This window comes from Agrilus planipennis, unplaced genomic scaffold (genome assembly GCF_000699045.2).
Source record: "Agrilus planipennis isolate EAB-ADULT unplaced genomic scaffold, Apla_2.0 scaffold57, whole genome shotgun sequence".
In the NCBI taxonomy this organism is placed as follows: Eukaryota; Metazoa; Arthropoda; class Insecta; order Coleoptera; family Buprestidae; genus Agrilus; species Agrilus planipennis.
The window spans coordinates 952044-974545 of record NW_020438879.1 but is presented as its reverse complement, the minus strand read 5'-3'; the positions used below and the strand labels follow the sequence as shown (position 1 = coordinate 974545).

At 34.4% G+C, this 22502-nt stretch overlaps 1 protein-coding gene across 2 annotated transcripts in view; it reads right to left on the bottom strand.

Annotated features, from left to right (window-relative positions):
* Nucleotides 1-12472: 12472 nt before the first annotated feature.
* Nucleotides 12473-22502, bottom strand: part of LOC108737353 (adhesive plaque matrix protein) — a 44940-nt gene continuing 34910 nt past the window's right edge. Inside the window, exons 2-4 of one of the 2 annotated variants that reach the window (XM_018470169.1) lie at nucleotides 17212-17635; nucleotides 15296-15846; nucleotides 12473-14167 (exon numbers count right to left, since the gene is read on the bottom strand). In XM_018470169.1, coding sequence (XP_018325671.1) covers nucleotides 12833-14167; nucleotides 15296-15846; nucleotides 17212-17635 — 2310 coding nt within the window. In that variant the 3' untranslated portion in view covers nucleotides 12473-12832. The remainder of the gene's footprint in view (nucleotides 14168-15295; nucleotides 15847-17211; nucleotides 17636-22502) is intronic. The other variant, XM_018470170.1, reaches the window with a different exon arrangement.

The following is a 22502-nucleotide window of genomic DNA, read 5'->3' as shown; positions in this document are numbered from 1 at the left end:
GTATATCACATATTTGAAATATAGAGAAAAACTAATTTTCGATAGTTTTTACTTCTTTCAAGTAGGTACCTTGTTCTATTTTGTTCGCTAAAAGGTCAATTTATGCGTTGGAAGAAGAATCAATTTATGCATTGGAGGAAGGGTAAGTTTCCGAGTTTTCATGGCACTCACATATCTATCAACAGTAGTTTCTTTAAAAGTCAAGGCAAGCATTTAAGACAATAGAAATATTTTTGCTTAGAATAATTATTTAAAAAAATGTAGGTATCAGATTAAATGAACAAGAACAAGATTTAGCAGGCAATTCCATGACCAACACCCAGACTATAGCAGTAGGACCAAGACCAAAAACGAAACTATATCCGCAAAACCGAGACCAAGATCTAGACTAGAAGTATTTAAGAAAAACCCAGACGGAATAAGCAAGACCAAGGCCGTTCTCAAGACCGGGACAGTCTTGGTCTTGGCCTTGGTCTTGGTCTTGGTTCCGAAAATGCATGGCCAAGGCTAAGACTGACTTTATACTAGCAAGCTCAAAACCAAGACCGAACAAACAAGTCCAAAACTACAACAAAGAGCGAACGAATAAGACAAAGAACAAAATGAAGACCAAGGCTAAATACTCAGTGAATAAACGAGAAATTATTACTTCCGATGGATTTGTATCATTAAATGTAAAAAATAGACACTTTAGCTCTGTTTAAAAACAGGGATTTACAAGTGTTCTGTGTTTCTATGTCTTAATATCACATATTTGAAATATAGAGAAAAACTAATTTTCGATAGTTTTTACTTCTTTCAAGTTCTTTGTTCTATTTTGTGCGCCAAAAGGTCAATTTATGCGTTGGAATAAAAATCAATTTATGCATTGGAGGAAGGGTAAGTTCCCGAGTTTTCATGGCACTCACATCTATCAACAGTAGTTTCTTTAAAAGTCAAGGCAAGCATTTAAGACAATAGAAATATTTTGCTTAGAATAATTATTAAAAAAGATGTAGGTATAAATGAACAAGACCAAGATTTAGCAGGCAAGACCATGACCAAGACCCAGCCTATATCAATAAGACCAAGACCAAAACCGATACTATATCCTCAAGACCAAGACCAAGACATAGACTAGAGGTATGTAAGCAAGACCAAAACAAAAGGTAATAAGCAAGACCAAGACCAATCTCAAGACTGGGACAGTCGTGGTTTTAGGTCTTGGTCTTACTTTGCTCATCACTAATGATTTTATATACAATTCGGGTGCTGGACTACACATTTGGGTCAGAGGCTCATTCATATTAAATTATTGAAAATTCAAACGATTTATTGAAATAGATAATAATTGCAAGCCTGGGCGTTTCACAGACAATCGTTAATGAGAAAATAACAACAAAATGTTTATAGAAGCAATACTATTATACAAAAATTTCCGCGAATAGAACGCTTTACTTCTTGTCGGATTACTGAGCTTAGTTATTTGGTTTGCTTTACTGTCTGTCAATGTCGTTCGTGTTAAAATTTTACATTGCTTTAAATCTGGTTTATTGTATTGGTAAAATAAAGAAAAATCGGCATATCGTATATCCAATATCCAGGTTTTTAACTCAAACGTCCGCTGTTTTAAGCGTTTTGTACTAATTTGTTGATTTTACATATGACAATCGTGTAGTGAATGTGACGTAATAATTTAATTATTTAATAGCTGGACAGGGGAGAGGATAATCATACGCCCGCTTTGTGTAATCACACGCTTTAAGTATTCCAGTAATTTCCGCAGCATTCTGTGTTTTATTAATGTGAAAATTAATTTTCGATTTTCCATCCACTACAGACTACCTTACTACTACTACTACAGAGCATTGATGCGTAAAGCCAAAGGTCCCGGGTTAGATATCCTGCGGAGTTGTGATAACAACAACAAATATTTCTTCTCATTAACGTCAGGTAGTCTGTAGTGGATGGAAAATCTAAAATGAATTTTCAAATTAATATTGCATATTAACCACTAACACAGTATTTAAAAATGTCATTCTCTGTCTTGATTTGGATTTTTCGGATCTTTCTTTCTTAATGAGATATATTTTTATTCTATTCATTTTGGCAAGCCTATCTAGTAATAATGGTTCCCTTACTTATTTTTAGAAGCGACTATTGTATCTTTGCACGTGTTATTTTTTTATTAAAAAAATTATAATTGACAAAATAACCGCTTATTAGGAATTCAAAGCATTTCATCTTCGGTTCTTTGACATTATTTAATCGATCGCCTCTCAATCAAAAAGAAAGGAAGTCGTGAAAGCGAAAGTTACATCAATTATTCTATTATCAGTTGTGCGTATGAAGTAGTAAAAGTGGAAAAAAGAAAAAAGTGAGATGAATGCACGTTTATAGTTGCATGTGTACGTTTTGATACATATACCTAAGCGTAATTTATATATCTGCCAATGAAAGTTTAAAATTAGCTCAAGTCATGAACCTCTATTACAATAATAATAACGGAATGCTTGTTTCTACGATATATAATATTAATAATTTCACTTACGACTTTCACAAGACGTGCTTGTTTTCTTTTCGCTTATTTAGAGAAAAAATGAAACATGTTGCTTATTTACAGCTAGTCTTTTTGTTATGGTCACATGCAGGTTGAGCACACACTTCTGCATTTTACAAACCCTCACAATAAAAATGATCATAATAGTTTTAAAGGAATTGTCAAGCTATGTTATTGATTGTTTCAAAATTGTTAGTGGTATTAACCAAATTATTGTTGTGTAAAAAAATAATTATTATTCGATTGTAGCATATTTGACAAAAAAAGTGTGGCGACATGACTCTTTTTTGCCCCCAACAATTAGGGATGGGCGATTATTAAATTTAATAATCGATTGTTGGTCGGAGGAGTGCCCACCGAAGAAGCGTAGCATTGAAACACAGCAGCAGCGGGATTCTGGCATGACAGTGGTGTAGAATAACTTTTATCAACGCTCACAGATATAGCGTGGCAGTAGTGAGTATTATGATGACGATCCATTAGATTCAGTAAACTTAATATGAATGAATTCTGTCCAAAAAGGAAGACACTAAATATATCCCTACTGGGAAACCAAACAAACACACAGGGCATACACTGTCCTTTCCTAAATTTTTTTCTCACACAATCCTTTATGAATATTCCAGGGATTTGCTTCAATTATCGAAGCAAACGAATATCAATTTGGATTATCTTTCATTATTATTTAATCAAGCGAAGTAACACGTGGCGTGACAAGAAAATAGAGCAAGCTCTACTTTAATTACAGTGGCATGTCATGCTACAAGCTATATCTGGCATGTTGCTTGCAACGTTTGTTCAGTGAGCCCTGATTGACTTGCTAGCATTAGTTCAATTTGATGTAGCATCCTAGATTAAACGCCATATCGCCGCGGTGGGCGCTCCGTTTCAGGGGAAACATAAAATCTTCTAGAAAACTTCAAATCTTGAAGATCCGGCAGGCAATATTCATTTAATATAGTTCTGCTTCATGCATTTAATAAAGATTGACTAAACATAACTCCTTTCACTGGTAGAAAATATCCAAAATCACCATTCTTCTGAAGTTTTGCCTGGTTGTTTTATAACGAGCACCGGGGAATTCTTAGTACCTATAAAAATATTTAAACATGTAGTGTAGGAATGTAAAAACTATGAGATTTATAACGATCAAATGATATTTTCTTATGCACATAGTGGAAAACAAACTATTGCGAATCTGAATTGCTATCATATTCAAAATAATAATAATAAAAATAAAAATAATGAGACTTGTCCTAAATTCACATATGCGTGTTTCGGTCACTTGTGAGCATTCTCAACGCAAGAATAATAATAATAATTATTTCAATTTTCCTGTGTTAACTGTCTGCGTTTTGTTTGAAACAGAACTCTTGAGTTACAAAATGTCTAAATATTATCGCTTTAATTGCTATGCGGCTCGGAAAACATAAAGTTTTTAAAAATACAGACGCCGAAATAGGAAAATAACAGAATACTTAAAACCTAAAAATTTCAATTTGGTGTTAAACTGCAGAGTTTGTGGTAATTGCTACTTGAAGGCTGTAATCATTGAGAGAAACAATGTGATAAATAAGCAAGTTCAAATTATAATTATTTATTTCGCCCTGGGTAGCTTGTCATTATTCATAATGAGCGGACATTATCAAAATTGCACCTATTTATTATTTAGTCCATACCATAAACATGATTGTTGCTCAAAGATGAACCATCATGAACCATTTAAGTTTCAGTATTAAATAGCAATATAAATGAAAAAAAAATACTTCTGAAAGGCGAGCTCTTAGTTACCCCTGAACAACTTAAAAATTAAAAATTACTTTTATAATCACATGTTGCGCTCTACTTCTATCGTTAACCTGTTCAACTTGCATAAAGTATAACAGGTTTTCATATAATTATTTAAACGTACATACCTATATACTAGTATGCAAGGTAAGAAAAAGTAAGAAAAGAGAGAATGTAAAGATAGGAGACAAGAGATTAGAAGAAGTAACTGAAGATAAGTCAGGACGGAAAGAGTAATATGGATATAAAGCAAAGTATTACGCAGGGTCGAGTCGCTTTCAATGAAAAAAGTCACTTCTATGCTTGCGAACGATTAATTTAAAAATTCGAAAAAGATTTTTAAAGGTATATGTTTGGAACGCGGCGCTGTACTGGTGCGAAACATGGACGGTGGGCGCTCCGGAAAAGAAAAGGTTAGAAGCGTTCGAAATGTGATGTTACCGGCGAATGATGAGGATACCGTGGATAGAGAAGGTTAGAAATGAAGAGGTATTAGAAAGAATAGGAGAACAGAGGACTCTATGAAAGTCAATAAGAAATAGGATGGAGAGGTTAGTAGGACAGCTTCTCAGACATGAAGGTCTAGTCAGAGACATATTAGAGGCAGAAACGGGAGTTAGGAGGGATAGGGGTTGACCTACATTAGATTACTATTCGCAAATAGTTAAGTATGTGGGATGTTCTAATTTTAAGGAAATACGATTAGCTCAGGGTGGGAAGGAGTGGAGGTGCGTGTCCAATCAGTTTTAGGACTGACGACCTTATGATGATTTTAATGATGACGTACCTATAAAAACCGACTTTAAAACTTGGTTTGTAAGAATGTCAGCGTTTTTCCTTAAATAATTTTGTGAACGTGTGAAATTTGTCTTTTCAACACTTATATCCATCTAAATATACCTGCTTTTCTGAAAACTTAACCAAACGTAAGCAGGGAGTATTAAAGGCTTAAAATTACCTTTATTGAACTTATATTAGGTAATTTATTATTTATATGAAAAGGTTGCTAAAGGTATTTGTGTGAATTTCCCTATACCAGGTCGTATTTTTCAAAAGATGATACCGCCCTTTGATGATTACTCCATGTTCGGTTTTAAATTCGCCTGTACTCCATTGTTTGAAGTCAGTTGAAAAGTTATTATTGTATAAAAAAGGTAGTTTGATACAACATGACCGTATTTCTTTGTTCTCCTCCGTTTTCGCTTTTGTAGGTTTAGTCAGGTGAGTACTTAAGTGATAATTGTACACCTTTTATATAATCACTTGTGTTTAAACCTCCTTTTTGAGGTTAAAATTGTCTTCCAAAATTGTACATGGGAACAAAATTCCCTACAGATCCTTGTTCAATTTACGCACACCTAGTGGGAAAAACTTTGTCATGTACTACTCATCAGTCACCGCTGTTAAAAAATTTTGCGTTTACTGACTTCTAAAATTTCATATAAGTGCAAAAAAATGATCAGATTAGTAAATAGCTTGACGGTCAAGGTCTGTATCTTACGCCATGGTTGATCGACCGCGCTCATGTTCTTCAACCTGACTTGTTACATACAGTTCCTTGAACTAGAACTTTCACGATAGATTCTATATTTATTTTTAATACATTTGTTGTTTTCATAAGGTTACAAAGAAACGTAATTATCATCTACATATGCATGTAATAAAGCAGGTGGCAAGTTATTAAACCGAAAAGAGAAACTACCACATACATTTATTCATAATATACATTTAAATCGATAGTTTCGTTCCATTGAACTTGTCACTTCATAACAAGTTTTTTATGATATCTATACGTGAGGATAATAAGTTTACCAAACTTGGAGACTAATGAGAAGTCCTATAGACTCTAGAAGTCTCTAACGCTATCTAGAGCTATCAAAAATGTACTGGTCATTTTGTTTACTTCATTCGGCCAAAATTACTTTGAATATGAAAAAACGACGAAGCTGATAAGAATTTTTAATATTTTACTGGAAACGCCAAAATGTTATCCATGATTTTCTGCTTTTTAATTATGACTTGAAAACAAAATTGCATTTCTAAAATCAAAAATTCGAGACTAATAGTACCTACTCGCTAATTATGTGTAATACCTAACCTTTTAGTAACGAGTAAAACTAATTTGCTAAATTTTATATACCAATTTTAGAAAGATTGATTATTTTTGCATTATCAGTTACAAAAATCAACTTTCAGAAACTAATTCGGGAATTAAGGTCAAGTTTACTAGCTCGAATGGTTGATAGCTGTATGTTCTTGTTGTGTTGTGATAACGCCTCGTTTCGGCATACACTTTGGAAAGTACCGCTATACATTAATTTTACGAAAGGCTTAAAGGTAGAGTTATTAGTATTTGTATTTTTGAACTTTTCGAACATTACCCTACGGTATCGATGACATGTACGACGTCTGTTCAAAAAGTATCGCGAATTTTGTTTTTACAAAAATTATTTATTTATTCATAAACATCAATTTTGTCCCCTTCAAAATAATCCCCACCAGATATTATATACTTGCGCCAACGTTTTTTCGAATCCTGGAAGCACTTCAAAAAATCATTTTTTGTGATGTTGTTCAGCTCCTGCTTCGATTCTGTCTTTATCTCCTTAATCGTGACGTAACGTCGCCCTTTCATGGGCCTCTTCAGCTTCAAGAACAAGCAAAAGTCAGAGGGGCCAAATGTGGGGAATACGGTGGCTGCAGCATAATTAGTGTGTTGTGTTAATTAGGCCTAATTTGGCGCGCTTTTTTCGATCTTGGTTCGTGCGGCATCTTCCATTGGGATGATTGAGCTTTGGTTTCCATGTCATAACCATAAGCCCATGATTCGTCACCAGTTATGACCCTCTGGAGCAAATATGGGTCGCCTTGGACAGAGTTCAACAGCTCCTTAGCAATGTTTATGCCATGCTGTTTTTGGTCGAAATTGAGCAATATTGTTCGAATTTTTGCGACGACCCATTTCATGCCCAAATCATTAGTAAAAATCGAATGGCAGGAGCCAATTGATATAGTTAGGTTCTCAGAAACTTCTTTAACGGTGATTCGACGATTGGCCAATACTAATTTCTTCACTTCATCAATGTTTTCGTCTGTTGTTGACGTGCTCGGGCGTCCGCTATACTCGCCGTTCACATCATCTCGGCCCTCTGATTACATTTTGTACCATCGATAAACGTTGTTTCTGCCCAAACTAGGCTTCACCATATGTCACGATCAACATTCGGAATGCGTCCGCGCACTTAATGTTGTTTTTCACAAAAAATTTGATACAGATCCTTTGATCCATTTTTTGGAATAGGCAAGAATCGAAGGCGAGCCAATACCAACATAATGCTGCAAAAAAATTGAAAATCGAATATACTACGTAACCCGCGGAAATTCAAAATTCGTAATACTTTTTAAACGGACCTTGTATATGTGAGAAGAATCAGCAACTTGACTTTAATTTGTCTGTTAATTTGTACACGAATTCCCTTATTTACGTTAAAATTGCAACGATTGTATTAAATATGATCAAACTCATAGACTTTTTTCTTTTTGTTGCAGGTATATGATCGATTGTGCTAGGAGCAATCGCTTGTTGAAGTTAATCCGTAAAAATAACGCTTACAATAGTTTCAAAAACATCAGAAGTGATCAGCACGATCGTGAATCAGAACGTAAAATTCTTGATCAGGTCAGCAATCTGTGGAAACTTTTATAAGTAATGGGTCAGAATTCTTTAGTTCTCATCTACCTTAGACAGTTCCTAAAGATCACCGACCAAACTGCTCCTTGATATTAAGCAGCGTTCAATGAATAACGTTTAATGGCAGCAGGCAGGCTAGTCGGTAATCTGTTGGAACTGTCAACGGCCGGGTGTGCTGATGAGAACGAACGCGTTCAAAACAGCGTTACACGACTGGTCGTCTCCGCAGGTTACAAATAGAAGCTGAAAAGTGTGTCGTTGATAAGTCGCATGTGAGGGTCATGCACAGATCCCCTTGGAACTGTACAACAAACAATAGAACAAGTTTATTAATAATTATCAACTAAAGCAAGTATTTTATATTAAATAAAAACTATCCAGAAATTCTTTCTTGCGGTGAATGGAACCGTCAATAGAGGATTTGGTGGTTGTTTTAGTTAGATAGTCAACATCTTCTTTACCAAATAATCAAACTTGGGATGGAATCCCGGTAAATAAATGTTGTTAAACTCTTAAACTGAATATGCTTTTTATATTTTCTAATATAACCGGTAGTTTTTGGGATTCTGGAGGCTGATAATAGCACTGAGTGCGTCACTAATAAGATCGATTAACGCTTTGCCCATTAGTTTATTAAGTGGAAACCACTCTATTGTGAAGATCAAAAAGCATAGATTGCTTTTCATCCCATACACTAAAATATTTCAGGTGTTTTCACCATTCATTTCTATTAACTTTTCGTGAACACCATTGATGATTCTACGAATGGATCAGTGTTATACTCTACTTTATCGAGGTTTTTAATTAGCCTTCTGAAAGTATTCTTTATTGACTCTTTATTGACTACTTCGTGGTGAATTTCAGATACAGCACATTTATCATTTTAAAGACTGCTATTGCTTGTGCGTTTTTTTTTTTATTTACATATATCTATCTGTCGAAACTTAAAATATATGTATCTGTGGTTTAGTTTACTCATCTCTCTAATTGATGTTGTCATGGCTATTGATTATACGTTAGAGAGCATTAATTGAAATATTAATGTGAAATTTAATTTTCAGTTTTTAACCCACTATAAATTATTTCAAGTTAATGAGGAAAAATTTGTTGCTGTTGTCACATCCTCGCCGGGAATCAAACCAGGGACCTTTGGCTTTACGCACCAATGATCTGATCACTTAGCTTAGTGGGTAAAGTCAAGAGTCTCGGGTTCGGTTCATGGCGAGGGTTTGACAACAGCAACAAATTATTCCTCATTAACTTGAGATAATTTATAGTTTGTAAAAAATTGAAAATTAATTTTCACATTATTATTTGATGTTAACCCCTATAAAATTTCAAAGTGCTTCGTATAGCATTAGCATTAACTTATTTTTACAATTAGTAGCCTAATTGTTTCATTATTTTGCTGCATGTAGGAGTCGAAATGTGTAATTTCATCTTTATTTTCTTTTGTATTTAAGAATGTACATGCTCTAGCGGTTGAAACGTTTCAGGTAAAACTTTTCATTTGGTGTCTATTATAGTGACCAATTTATTAATGTAGTTCTTGTTGGTAATAATAAACTCTTTGGTGACCAAAATCGTCTTGTATAGCGAAAACTTTGTTGTTCACGATCTTTAGGAACGAAGCCAAAGTTTTTTCGCATGAGTCAAGTTCTGTACTATCTATGACGCCTTTAGCTCCGTAAAAATTATAGTGTAAACACCGATAATCATACAGAAATCAATATTGGTATATGGCATACCAAAGCAAGAAAAGTAAAGAATGCCTCATATAATTTCTTTCCCGGCATCAACCCCCACCCAGTATGTGAGAAATAGCTTTCAATTTGGGTGCCGCATAGGTAGTTTTGCATTAAGCATAGCGTCATGGGCCATGTGAATAAAACTTTTTCCGAAGTAATGAGATTGATTGCAGATATTTTGGTGCTTCAAACTATGTAAATTAATTTCGGCTTAATTTGGCCGCCACAAAGCGATACCCTTGGCTACGAACTTAGCACAAAGAAGGTTTCAGGTAAAATGTATAATACTGTCAGAGACAACTCAAAATGACTCATAATGTCTCATTGGCATTTGTATCGTTAGCACAAAATAAATTTTGAAGCGTTTATGACGGTTATTAATCGGTTGAAATGATGCTCTACCCTAGGATTTAAATTCCTTTCGACTATCATGTAAAAATGAATTTTCGCAATTAAATTAGCTCAAAATCCCGAGGCAATAAAAATAGAACTTGACACTTTCTCTGACGCGGTTTATAGGACTCGCGCATAATATATTAAAAGCGTGGGTAATTCTGGTCGAATACATGTTTATTTATTGTCGTCAATATTAAAAGACAACATCAGCATCCTAATCTAGAATTTATAAATAAGTTCTTCTGTTTTATTAAGCTTCAGCTAACCACGGTGTATTTATTGAAATTCAAAAACAATTGGACAACGTAAAAGGAAAACAGGAAATTTGGTGCGTTAACTACTGCCGAATTAATAAAATCTAAAAAATATTTAGTTCGTTCAGCGTGAGGTTAATTTTTTACCAAAGAAGTTTCAGATCTTGGTAGTTCCGAATCCGTAAGTATAGGCAGTAATAACCTTTCGTTAAATCCTTATTTAGACTACGAAGGTCTAATTCCTGTCGGAGGTCGACTGAAATAAACGAACTTTAGTTCTCAAAAAGGGCATCCGTTCGCTTTATCCGCGAATCATTCTTAATAATTTTTACTAGCAGATTATGAATATAAACGATTGTTATGTGCTGACTACAAACCGTTTTAACGTCGAGAGAAGTCTTGAATCATTTCAAGAAGAAAATTTAGTGAAAAGGGTGTCAACAATGATTCAGGCAAAACTCCGATAGCGTCAATAAGTTATTAATGACAAACTTTTCAAAAGTACACGCCCTTTTGAAACTCATCCAGTCAAGTCATTTACTAATTGTAGCCTGGATTATTGCGGCCAATTTCTCATTCGGGATCGTTTAACGAGCGATACATTCCGAACTCGTTGGAAATCTCTCACCCAATGCATTTCTCGTCGTTAAGTCAATTCATCTTTAGAAGAAGCTGTAGCGCTAATTTGTAATTTGACAACTCGATAAACTTTGAGAGCGTTAAAGCTGTGCTAGCAAAATTGATCAAGGTTCACAGGAACGAATTTCTAGGTGACGGCATTTGGGAGGCAGGAATATAATCGGTCAAAGCGCATTTGAAACGCTTTAAGGAATTCACCACCGTTTTGACTCGAATAGAGTTATACTCCTGACCAACACATCCTCTATCCACTTATCCTAAAGACCCTCCCGCCCTACCTCCTTCGCACTACTTGATTGGTGAACTACCTTTGAAATCAATGAGAGCAGTCAGTATCAACGCTGCAAAAATAATTGCAGTTCTTCTGGATGATGAGGTCATCCATGTGTATAGCAATATTGCAAACACGAAATAAAAGGAAGGAAGGATTTCAGGAGCTTGTCTGTCCAGGGGTATTAGTCCTCGTTATGGAGAACAATTTACCTCCCCAAAGTGGAATTTATAACTTGTTCTTCAATTTACTCATGGGAAAATGGAATAACCTGCGCTTTCACCATAAAGACATTGCAGGGCAGTTTTAAGAAATCTGCATTTGATCTTTGCACCCTACTCAATGAAATCACCCATTTTGGTCGAAGACTTTATTCTCCTTTTCTTGTTGAAATCATGCCTTTCAAAGGTGGAGACTTATGCTAAGTATCTTCTTTTTTCACAAAAAAAAAATATATTCCCTGTCAGCTATCAGAGAGGGTGTGCTGTATGGTGGCTCAGTAGCCTCGCTCGTGACGGGGCGCGGGAGGAATAGAGGATGATCGAAGGGAAGAGAGAAGTTGAGTTCACATTTGTCGTAGTCCCATAGTCGCAAATCAAATTACATATTTGTAACATTTATGTTCAGTGTTTTTAATCATTTACACAGTTCTATTTTTGTATTAATAAACCAGTGATTAAATTACATCTTTCATTCATTGATTTATAGCGATGTAATAAAAATATATCGTAAATTTTGCAAATCTATCCAACACAACTTTTGTCTAATGCGTTTGCCAGATTAATGACATCCAATCAAGATATTATATTGCCTCGTATAAATAACTCACCCTATAGTATGGTTGAGTCGCTTAGCACTTGGTGAAACGTGAAAATCAAAAGAAATTGGAATTTATTAAAAAGAACTCAAGCTATTTTCAAAAAGTATGGAGTATACCATAAGCTTTTGAAGTGACATTTTCCATCGTGATTATTCTTAAGGTTACTCTTTAAAAAAATCATTTTAATGATTTTAAGTAAAGAGAGAAATGAAACGAATATTTAGTTTATTTAAATTTTATTGCACAACACATCACAACAGGACTTTTTACCTTCACTTTTATTATTATTTACAACATACATCTATAAACACTGTACTATTTATAAGACAATAACAGAAACGACTGTAAATATTTTTTATCAATTATTAGTTTTATTTTGGTAAGTTGGAATTAATTTTATATTATCAGTACTATGTTATTAATGATTATCCTTTTCAATCCATTTTATATACTAACAGTATTGGTCGTGGTAATTGTCTACATCAACCTTCTCTTTATATAAAAAAAAACTTGTAGATATTACTAATTAAACGATAACGACAAAGTTAAGACAGAAAGGCAATGTTAAATAATTGTAGGATGAAACGAAAAACCTTTTTTGATTTTTAACGCACATAAGTAAAGTGAAAACCAGGTACAGAAGTTTTTTACACTCGCGAGTTCATTTTCACCTCACTATGTTATCGTTATCCTTGTTTACTTTTTATGTATTTAGACTTTGTCGAAGGTCCAGAACTGCTGTAGTAGTTCGTTCTGCTACTTCCATTAGGAGTATTATCATCTTTATTTTGGTCGGTTGCCTCTGACTTTGCTTGGTAAGTGTAGGACGCCTCTCTAGTGTCAGGTTCTACATCAGAATGCTTACTCACTTCTGGATTAACAACTTGTGAAGAATATTGATTTTGGTACTGCTCTAAAGCTTGCTGATAATATTTCGGATCATACGTGTACTCTGCGCCATTTTGAGCACTGTAAGAACTAGGCTGATATTCCTTACTTTTGGAGGAAGGCGACTGATGAGAAGCTGAAGTGTACGCTACCCCTTGTTGACCATTTGAGGAATAAACTACTGGTTGAAATTCGTCAGCATTACTCGCAGATTGAGGATAAATTTGGGCACTATACGTAGGACGCTGATATTCTTTTGCCGTGTAGGATGTCGGTTGATAGTTTTTAGACTGATAAGTGGCTGACGGTTGATAACTTTTGGATCGGTAAGTGGCTGACGGTTGGTAATTATTGGTTTGATAAGTGGCAGAGGGTTGATAACCAGATGAATGCGTGGAGTGATAATTCCTTAATCTAGATGCCTGATAACTTGCACTGGCATATTCTGGGGTAGGATAAGCTTTAGATACAAATGTTTTGTACTCTTCAGTTTTGAAAGAATTTGGCTGATATGACTGACGACTGTAGTCAGAACTTGGTTGTACGTAAGCTTGTGGATTATAAGAATAACTTTGATACTCTTGAAGCGCTTCATTTGAAGGCTGATGAGATGACTTTGTCCCATCATAGTTATAATCTACAATAGATGTAGGTGTTTTCGAGGATGTCTTTGTTTTTGAACTAGCTGTAGGACTTGAAAATGTTACAGGGCTAGTGTCAGATGTTCCAGTTAATAGTGGAGATTTAGCCACTGCAGCAGAGTTAGCCACATCAGTTGTACCACCAACACTTGCGCTCTTTTCTGACTCAGGACTAGTGTTTGAATGGAATATGACTCTTGTGTGGTCTTTGCTGGGATAGTTTTCCTCAGTTGGTAAAACAGCTGACGCATATTTTTGAGAACTTTGAGGTGGAAGATAATACTGCTGTCCGTCTGTAGTATATTGTTGCCCACTTGTAGTATATTGTTGTCCGTTTGTATGATACTGTTGCTGTGGTTGGTAGTATTTGTTACTATAATCCGGTTGAGAATATTGAACCTGCTGATATGTAGGTTGGGGTTGATACGGGAATTGGGAGTACGCTTGACTATAGTCCGGTTGAATATATTGCGGAGTCATCATCATTTGGAGCTGAAAAGCACACAAAAGATATTCAAGGAAAACTAACTTTCGAAAGTTACTAAAATAATGTTGAAAATATCTTTAATTAGTGAAAAGTTTTTAATCGTCATCATAGGGTCGTCAATCCGAAGACTAGTTGACTCTTTCCTATGCTATCCGATGTCAATCTTCGCATTTCCTGAAAACTAGAACATCCCCCATCCCTTACTATTTACGAACAGTAACTCTTCATCTTTGTTCTTTCTTCTAATGTGTCTCTGAATAATCCTTTAAGTTTCAGAAGGAGTTCTACTATCCTATCTCATATTTTTTTATTGACTTATATAACGCCCGTTGTTCTCCCATTCATTCTAACACTTCATCATTCCTAAGGTATCGATGGTGTTTTCAGTATTTGCCAATAACTTCTCAAACGTTTGTAGCTATTTATTTTCCGTCGTCCACCCGTATAGATCCGTACACCAAACATATTTTGACAATATAGAATTTCTAAATTAACTATTTGCGAGGATAGAAATGATTTCCTTCTGTTAATTATACAACAATGGTAATATATTTAACAAAATATAATTTTAGTATCGATTATACTGCTTGGAACATTTATGTGAGATCTATTTCATGAAAAAAAAATCGTCGAGCGCCAAATCTGACAATCTATCGGGGTGGACGGTCAAAGATTTCTAGGCCTTTCATTAGATCACAACTAAATGTAAATAAAGGATAAATATTCGATGAATGAATAATATCGATGCATTGCGTCTAGTTACGATCCGCTCTGGGCTGGTTTAGGTTTCGTTACGTGAATTTAATTAATGGAAATTTCAGAAAAAATCCTAGAAATTTTAAAAATTTCCTAGAAATTATTTTACAAATTTAAAAGTTAGCATCGCATTTTATTAAACTCCTGAATTATATGAACTTTAACATATTTACCAAAACGTTATTGTATGTATATGATATGATATGCATATAATCAGGGAAATGATTTCAAATAAATTTAATATACTTGTCGTATTATTGATTTGAATGACAATACTACAAGGATGAGAGATCCCTAGCATATTCCCGAAATGAGAAACATTCTACAAACCTTACAATTGAAAAGATTCAATTGAAACATCGATTTTATTAACTTACTGCTGGATCAGCGTAATACATAGGGTGCTGATATTGTTGTTGAAGCTGTTGAAGCTGACTGACATCATACTGTGGTTGTAAATACTGTTGTTGTTGATATTGGTAAGGATCAGGTTGTGGTTGTTCGGGGGGCAAATATGTAGCAGATGAACTAGGCATACTCCTGGCTCCATGCAGGTTTACTGAAGCTTCATTGACGCCATGTGGGTTTTGATAAATTTGTCGTAAATACTTCTGAACAATTTCCATGATATTGACATTGTTTAATCCAGCGTAAGGATCTGAGTCGGGAAGGTTTGGATACACAGCTTCATTTGGACTTGCCAATTGATTGGTGTATATCCTTAATATAATTACAGGCACGACTGGTCCATTAGCTCCTAGATTTTGATAAGTTAAGTGAGGAGAGAGGGTTCCTAATTGCCCCTGGGAGTTAACAGTAGTGAATAATGTTGTCCCAGACGGGTGTCCTGAAGATGCCGCGGCGCTGTTTTCAGTAGGAGAAGTGGAATATCCTGATGATTTTGATGGAACGACGGATACTTGGGTACCTACAGATTACATAGGTAAGTGTTGATAAGGAAGTATAAAAGCTTTCTGATTAAAAGTAAAATAAAATCTAAGTGTTGATAAGGAAATCTAAAAGCTTTCTGATTATAAGTAAAATAAAATCAGTACAACTACTATGTAAATATATGTATTGTCATGGTTAATAAGAACCTGAAAACTATTCCAGTACCGAAAATAGTCAAAATTCAAATTAAAACTGTACAAAAATATGGGAAATATTTCCAGAACTTTACTTAATAGTACTTACATTAAATCATCGCAGGAAAATAGATAAGCAAATTAAAATTTTTACTAATTCGTCAGTTTCTTTTAATTATTTAATAAACTATAAACGATAAAATAAATATATTACTAAGAGAAATTCAAATCAGAAATTTATAAATTACGTTACTACATTTGTAACAAAACGTATATCGGCCAAACAATTAGATTCTTTTCAGATAGAATAAAAGAACATAAACCGGTTCTAAAAATTAGATTTGCGTAGAGCATTTGATACTGAATAATCAGCTTTGATAGTAATTTTAGGATTTTACTTTTTGAAAATAAAAGACAATCACGTATTAAATGATCAATTACATTCGTACTAGTTCTTAGATAAAGAGCCTTTTGACTTTACTTTCTACAGATAATTTAAAGTTAAATAATCAAGAAACACGAAATCGACTATATAGTCCAGTCGGTAGAGAATTTTCTCGACATAAATTGGTTATCGGACGGGAGTGCTTCCTTGTTGTAACCGGGGAAAAGTTAAGCATTTCTATATATTTTTAATGTTTAAAAAAGTGTGCGTTAATAAATGGGGGAGGTCCAAAGTTTTTGCCAATTTTGGACCTCCCTCATTTGTTAACGCACACTTATACGAAATTTAAATATATACTGGAATGCCTAACTTTTCCCCGGCTACAACAAGGAACCACTCCCGTCCAGTAACAAATTGAGGTCGGGAAACTTCTCTACCGACTGGACTAATATGAAACAATACAAATACCAAATGACAAACAAAGTGGCAACGCTATCGTTTTCTACACACAGATACCAACCCAGTAGTATAAAAGTTTACACTTTTATAAATGCAAATAACTGATTACGAATTTGTGGGTACATTCTTATCTGCAATTAACCTACCTCCATATTTTATTATACATAGCTTATTTATTGAATCGGAAGTCCAAAAAAGGATCAATAGAAACAAAGAAGTAATTTTTATTACGTTATACAGTTAGAGAACAAAACCCCATCATTGTATTATCCTAATACTATTCTTGTTTTTTCATCACCGCTGAATATCAAAGAAAATTTATTTGCCTAATGTTCCTTTTAGCTTTAATCTTGATAGCAATTACCTAAATTATATTCGATTGACTTTTGAATATTTAATGGCAAACCAGAGTCGATTTCTTGTGATGATGGCGAACCTTTCTTAATTTTCTGGCTCCTCTTCGAATGGCTACTAGGTGAAGGGATATCGTGTTGCGAATATTTATAGTACATAAATTTGGGAGACTTAGGAACTCCTCCAGAACGACCATAACCCAAGGACGATTCTATTGTTCTTTTTGTTTTTTCCTCCCGTTTCACTTCAGCCGTATCCTCTTCGTTAGGGTCAACAATTTCAATTGCAAGAATTGCTGGACCGGGTAATTTTTTTCCATCCTTTCCGTTCTCCTTTATACTGTTGCTGGTATTGGTGGAAGATTCTTTAGCCAAAGATTCGGAAGATTTTTTCACTGCCACACTTTGTCGAATGGATATTACAAAAACCAGAACCTACAATCAAAATAAATAGTTGCTATAACTTCATAATTTTGTAGTAATAGGAAACGTACTTGAACATTATGATTCATAAAAAGAGTGAACTTAGTATTTGAAATAACTGATTTTTATATATTTGTGTCTATTATTATAACTGAAAATATCAATAATTTTTTGATCCACACAAATCGTTTTGGTATTAGCTACATATTATGTCATTCCGCTCCGACATGATAAAATTATTCATTGTTTTTGGATAATCTGTCCATACAGATACATGTACTTTTCATTTGTTACCACCCACAACTATTGTATGTGTTATAGGGATTCTACAAGGACTCAAACTTTTTCAAAGAATGATTTCACGAAAATACACGTATTCCTATGGCACGTGTTTTCGTCACGTACGCGTGAGCTATGAGGTCAGTCGCCCCGCACTCTTTCTTCAACGAACATTCAATGCAGACAAAAACTTAAAAACTTTTGGGTGCCTCATTCCCACCAGCCACTAATGCTGGTGGAGGGCAGTCCCTCCGGACTACGCCGGATGATAGGACGGAAGGCCCTCAACCTTTCAGGGTTCGTGGGAATGGGTGGCTGGTGGTTTGGGTGAGAAAGATGAGACGGACGGAATAAAGACAGAAGAGAATGAAAGATTATCTGTGGGGTATTACTGTTCCAGCGTTTACCTAAATGATCCAAGAAAACCACAGAAAAACTTGGACCAAAGCAGATGGATCCGGAATCGAACCGGCGTCCTCCCGAATGCTAAGCAATGGTCTAAACCTCTAGAGTCTAGACCATGCCGTTCGGTTCAATGCATACTTTTAATTTGGTATACGGACTACCCTGCACATTAGGTACATACATAATTTTATTCAGCTTTATATTAATTATTCCCCAATATTTATATTAAATTGATATTCACATAAATGTAATATGAATATATTATGCTTCGTATTTACAGAAGGATTAGTGTTTTTCAGTTTTGATTGTTTCTGTTGCATATATCATTAGTAAATACAAAGGCAGAATTTCAGGTTTCAACTCCAACTGAAAGCGTCCGCTCTACTTTTAAAAACAATCATTTATAAAATTAGATGTTTATCACGGAAGAGACCGGTTTACAAACTCAGTTTACTAATTATGCCGAGGAGTACTATTGTTGTTGAATCCTTTCTAAATAAAAAGTCTGGTCACGCGTTCTTACTTCTTTCCAGCAATCGCGTTTGGACTTGTAGAGGTCTACTTCCTCAACGCACTTAAATTAAGCATAGTAATCGGCACACGTTTTTACAATAACATGACAATTTGATAATATAATCATAGAAAGCCAAGATGCTGGTTTTTAATTGGTTATCGAGCCTACTGTGATGCAATTTTGTGGGAGTCGAAACAACAAAAACTCATTAATTCATTTGCCACGTCAATGAATTCAGAAAATACCATAATGTACGAAATTTTTGTTTCTTCTTTATATACTTTATTATCTGTTTTTTGATGTTATTAAAGTTATGTTATAATAAATGTCTTTTTTCTCTTTTAAATGATTTTCAGTGTAGGTATGCCACCGATGTGTCACCATAATAATAACTGTAGGAAACGTTGTGGCCCACCGATGGGCATATAAAGGTCTGTATACTATTCGGGAGACAATACATAATTTTTAGTCAGATAATTTAATTTCAGGTAGTTCGTCACAAAAAATGTCAGAAAGAAGTAAAAAGAACTTAAAAATAGTCTCACAATCACCGTCAGTACATTCCAAGATACAACAATCTTAAAATCCCTTCACATTCAACAAGAATCTATGTCTATTATCATCAGTATGCAAGTTTTTTGAACAGAGAATAATTTGAACCTTTTATACGTTGTATACAAAATGTCTGATTAGTATTGTTGCCTATTTAGTATTACCTGTAATAAATTTCCGATTTCTATTTAAAAAATACATAGATTTCCTAGGAAATGTGCCTAATATAATTTATTTCACACATTTCCAGGTGATTTTAGGAATTATATATATTCCTAGGAATTGTATATAATGATGGATTTCATACATTTCCGGTAACATATATACTAATTGCGACCCAATCGAAAAACTACTTTACACCTTTCAACTTTTACTTGTTATATAGTCGTACGAACAAAATAAAACCTCCCAACAGCAATCACAGATTTTCAGAAAGCGTTTAAACAAAAATAGTCTGTGACCCAGCCGTGGACACTTACGATCATTGATAGTGGCCAGCATTACCCACCGGTGGATCACGACATCGCCAACGTGTTAAATCATGAATAGCGAATATCATTAGTTAGAATTACACTCTGACTTTAAAAAAAATGCGATTTTTTTTCCATGATTTCTATTAACCTTCTGTTGCAATACATACTCAACCATAAGCTCGTTATTGGTTATTTAATAGCTTCAAATACTTTTAGTAATTTAGCAAAAATGTTCAGGGTTCTAACGTGAGTATGTAGCGCGGGATATTTTAAAAACCGGACTTTATACGACTGTATTCCCCGGCCGGAAGCTCTCTAACCTAAAACAAGTATAAGGGAACCCGGACGATTGAGAACATCAGCGAGCCATAAGGCATTGGTTTCTGATACATTCCCTGGCCTTTACGACAAAAATAAAAAACTACACTAATTGTCAGTGAATATGTGAATCCAACAGTGCGAGTTTGAATTTGTTTAATTAATTCATATTTAGGTCAAACTTTATAAATAATGGAGGTAACAAAATTTTCATCTCGTTCAAAAAGTAAGACAAAATTTATTTATCATGTGACAATTATAAAAGTAGTTACAAAAAAGATTTAGATGTAAGATTTCACCTTAATGTAGGCAAACGTTTCGTATTTGTTCGAAATATCTTTGGAAAATAAGGAAAAGGCATGAAAAGAATGGAAATAATTTGAAAACAAGTGAACTAAGAGCTCAATGAATATTTACTCTGCGGAGCATTTCTTTCAAGTATTCAGTTAATACATTTTTAATAGAGATGGACTGGATATCCGGTTTGGATCAGGTACTCGGCGGATCCGGCACTTTTTTTAGGATACTGCCGGGTATCCGATAATGGGGTCAAGTAGCAAACACTATATGGAGTCCTATAAAGAGAAAAGCTACATGAGGAAAGGTGGGATGAGGTGGAGTCCGTGGGAGAGAATAAATGTGGTCCGCGAAGCGGGCGTGAAACCAGGATGAAGAGATAATCAAATTGGTTCATATGTTTCGGGAATTGTCGGGTACATTACAGATTGGCGTTTGGTTGACGATTGCAACCCTGTACCGAAATCTCCCTTTGGATCTCTATACAACGGATTGCTTCTTCCCGGAAGTCAAGGATGAGTAATCTACCTCAGTGACTCGTGGCTCCTACCTAATAGTTTGTGTTTTATACTTATTTATCGTTATTTAGTTTAAGTCAAAGATAATTTATATTTTACCTGTATAAGAGTTAAAATCATAAAGCGAAATGTCAGTCTGATACTGAATAAAACATCTTTCACCCCTTAAATTGCTTGAATAGTCCTGTTGATAAATATTAGGGAAAAAAATGCGAAGGAGTTCTCAATTTCTTATGCGAGGTTTGTTGAAAACCTGTATATCCATTATATTCCTNAGGTCATTCCGAGCGGCTAGAGAATTTCTATCGAAGAAATAACGGAAAAATATTTTTTTTGAATGGCATAGTTGTATTTTTATATTATTTTTATTTAGTTACTAATCTTTATAATAAAAGTGTTTTCACACTGATTTTCGATATCGTATCTCAACCCAATTGCGTCATCATCATAAAATCATTAGTCCTAAGACTGTTTGGACACACACCTCCACTGATGTTTCATTTATAAAATTTAAGCTCGGACATCCTGGAAATACTTTTTCAAACGCCCTTGGAAATAAAGTGCAATGTACAATATTAAAATATATGAAATAATTATTAAAATCATTTTGTGGCCTCATTGCTTTAACTTTTTAAATTCAAGATTAATGCAGTTGTTATGAAACAGACCAAGTTGCATAAAAATTAAAGGTAATTGTATTTTATGCTCAGTCATGAATCGAATACAAATATTTCTTACGCTTTCGCATTAGCCTTCAGTGTTTATTTTATATAATATTTATCCATAACGTACTTATTACAAAAAGAGACGATGAAATATTTTCGGTAAACAAAAACAAAATGTAAGGAAGTCTAGAGAAATGAACAGATTTCTAATGGTATATTTGCTAGCGAAACGAATCAATGGGTATCTTAGCGTGTGCACAAAAAGTGGATCTTAAAAGAAATTACAACTGACACAACATATTATGGAAATTTAGCGTGAATTAAAACACTACTGGAAATTAAAGCGAAGCGCCGACTAAATGTCACAGCAGCAGTTTTATGAGACGATGAAAGTTGCTAGAAACGATCGCACCAGTTGGTTATTGAATTCCGTGCTTTTTGGAATAAATAAAAATTAATTTAAATAGCTATGAAAATTTTAATTACTCTCGATCTGCTAAAGAATTGCTATTCTTGCTCGCCGAGATACTCTAATTCGAGAAAGTCACACTATATACATATGTATTATATACCGTTTGCGAAAATGCGGATCTTGGGATTGTGTTATAATATGCCGCTCTCATCGATGGAGAAGATTTTACCATTTTCTCCCGCTACGCATCGCTATCACTATGATTCACAAGTTTATCTTGATAACAAGAATTAAGATGACTGAATGTAAATCTCGTAAGTACAAAAGAAATAGACTAATTAACTTTCCGAATTTTATAAAATTTAAAGAAAGTGTGCAGTGCCAGAATGTAAAGAAAATGGATACCATTTCTTCCAAATAATAAAAAATACAAGAAATTGTGGGCT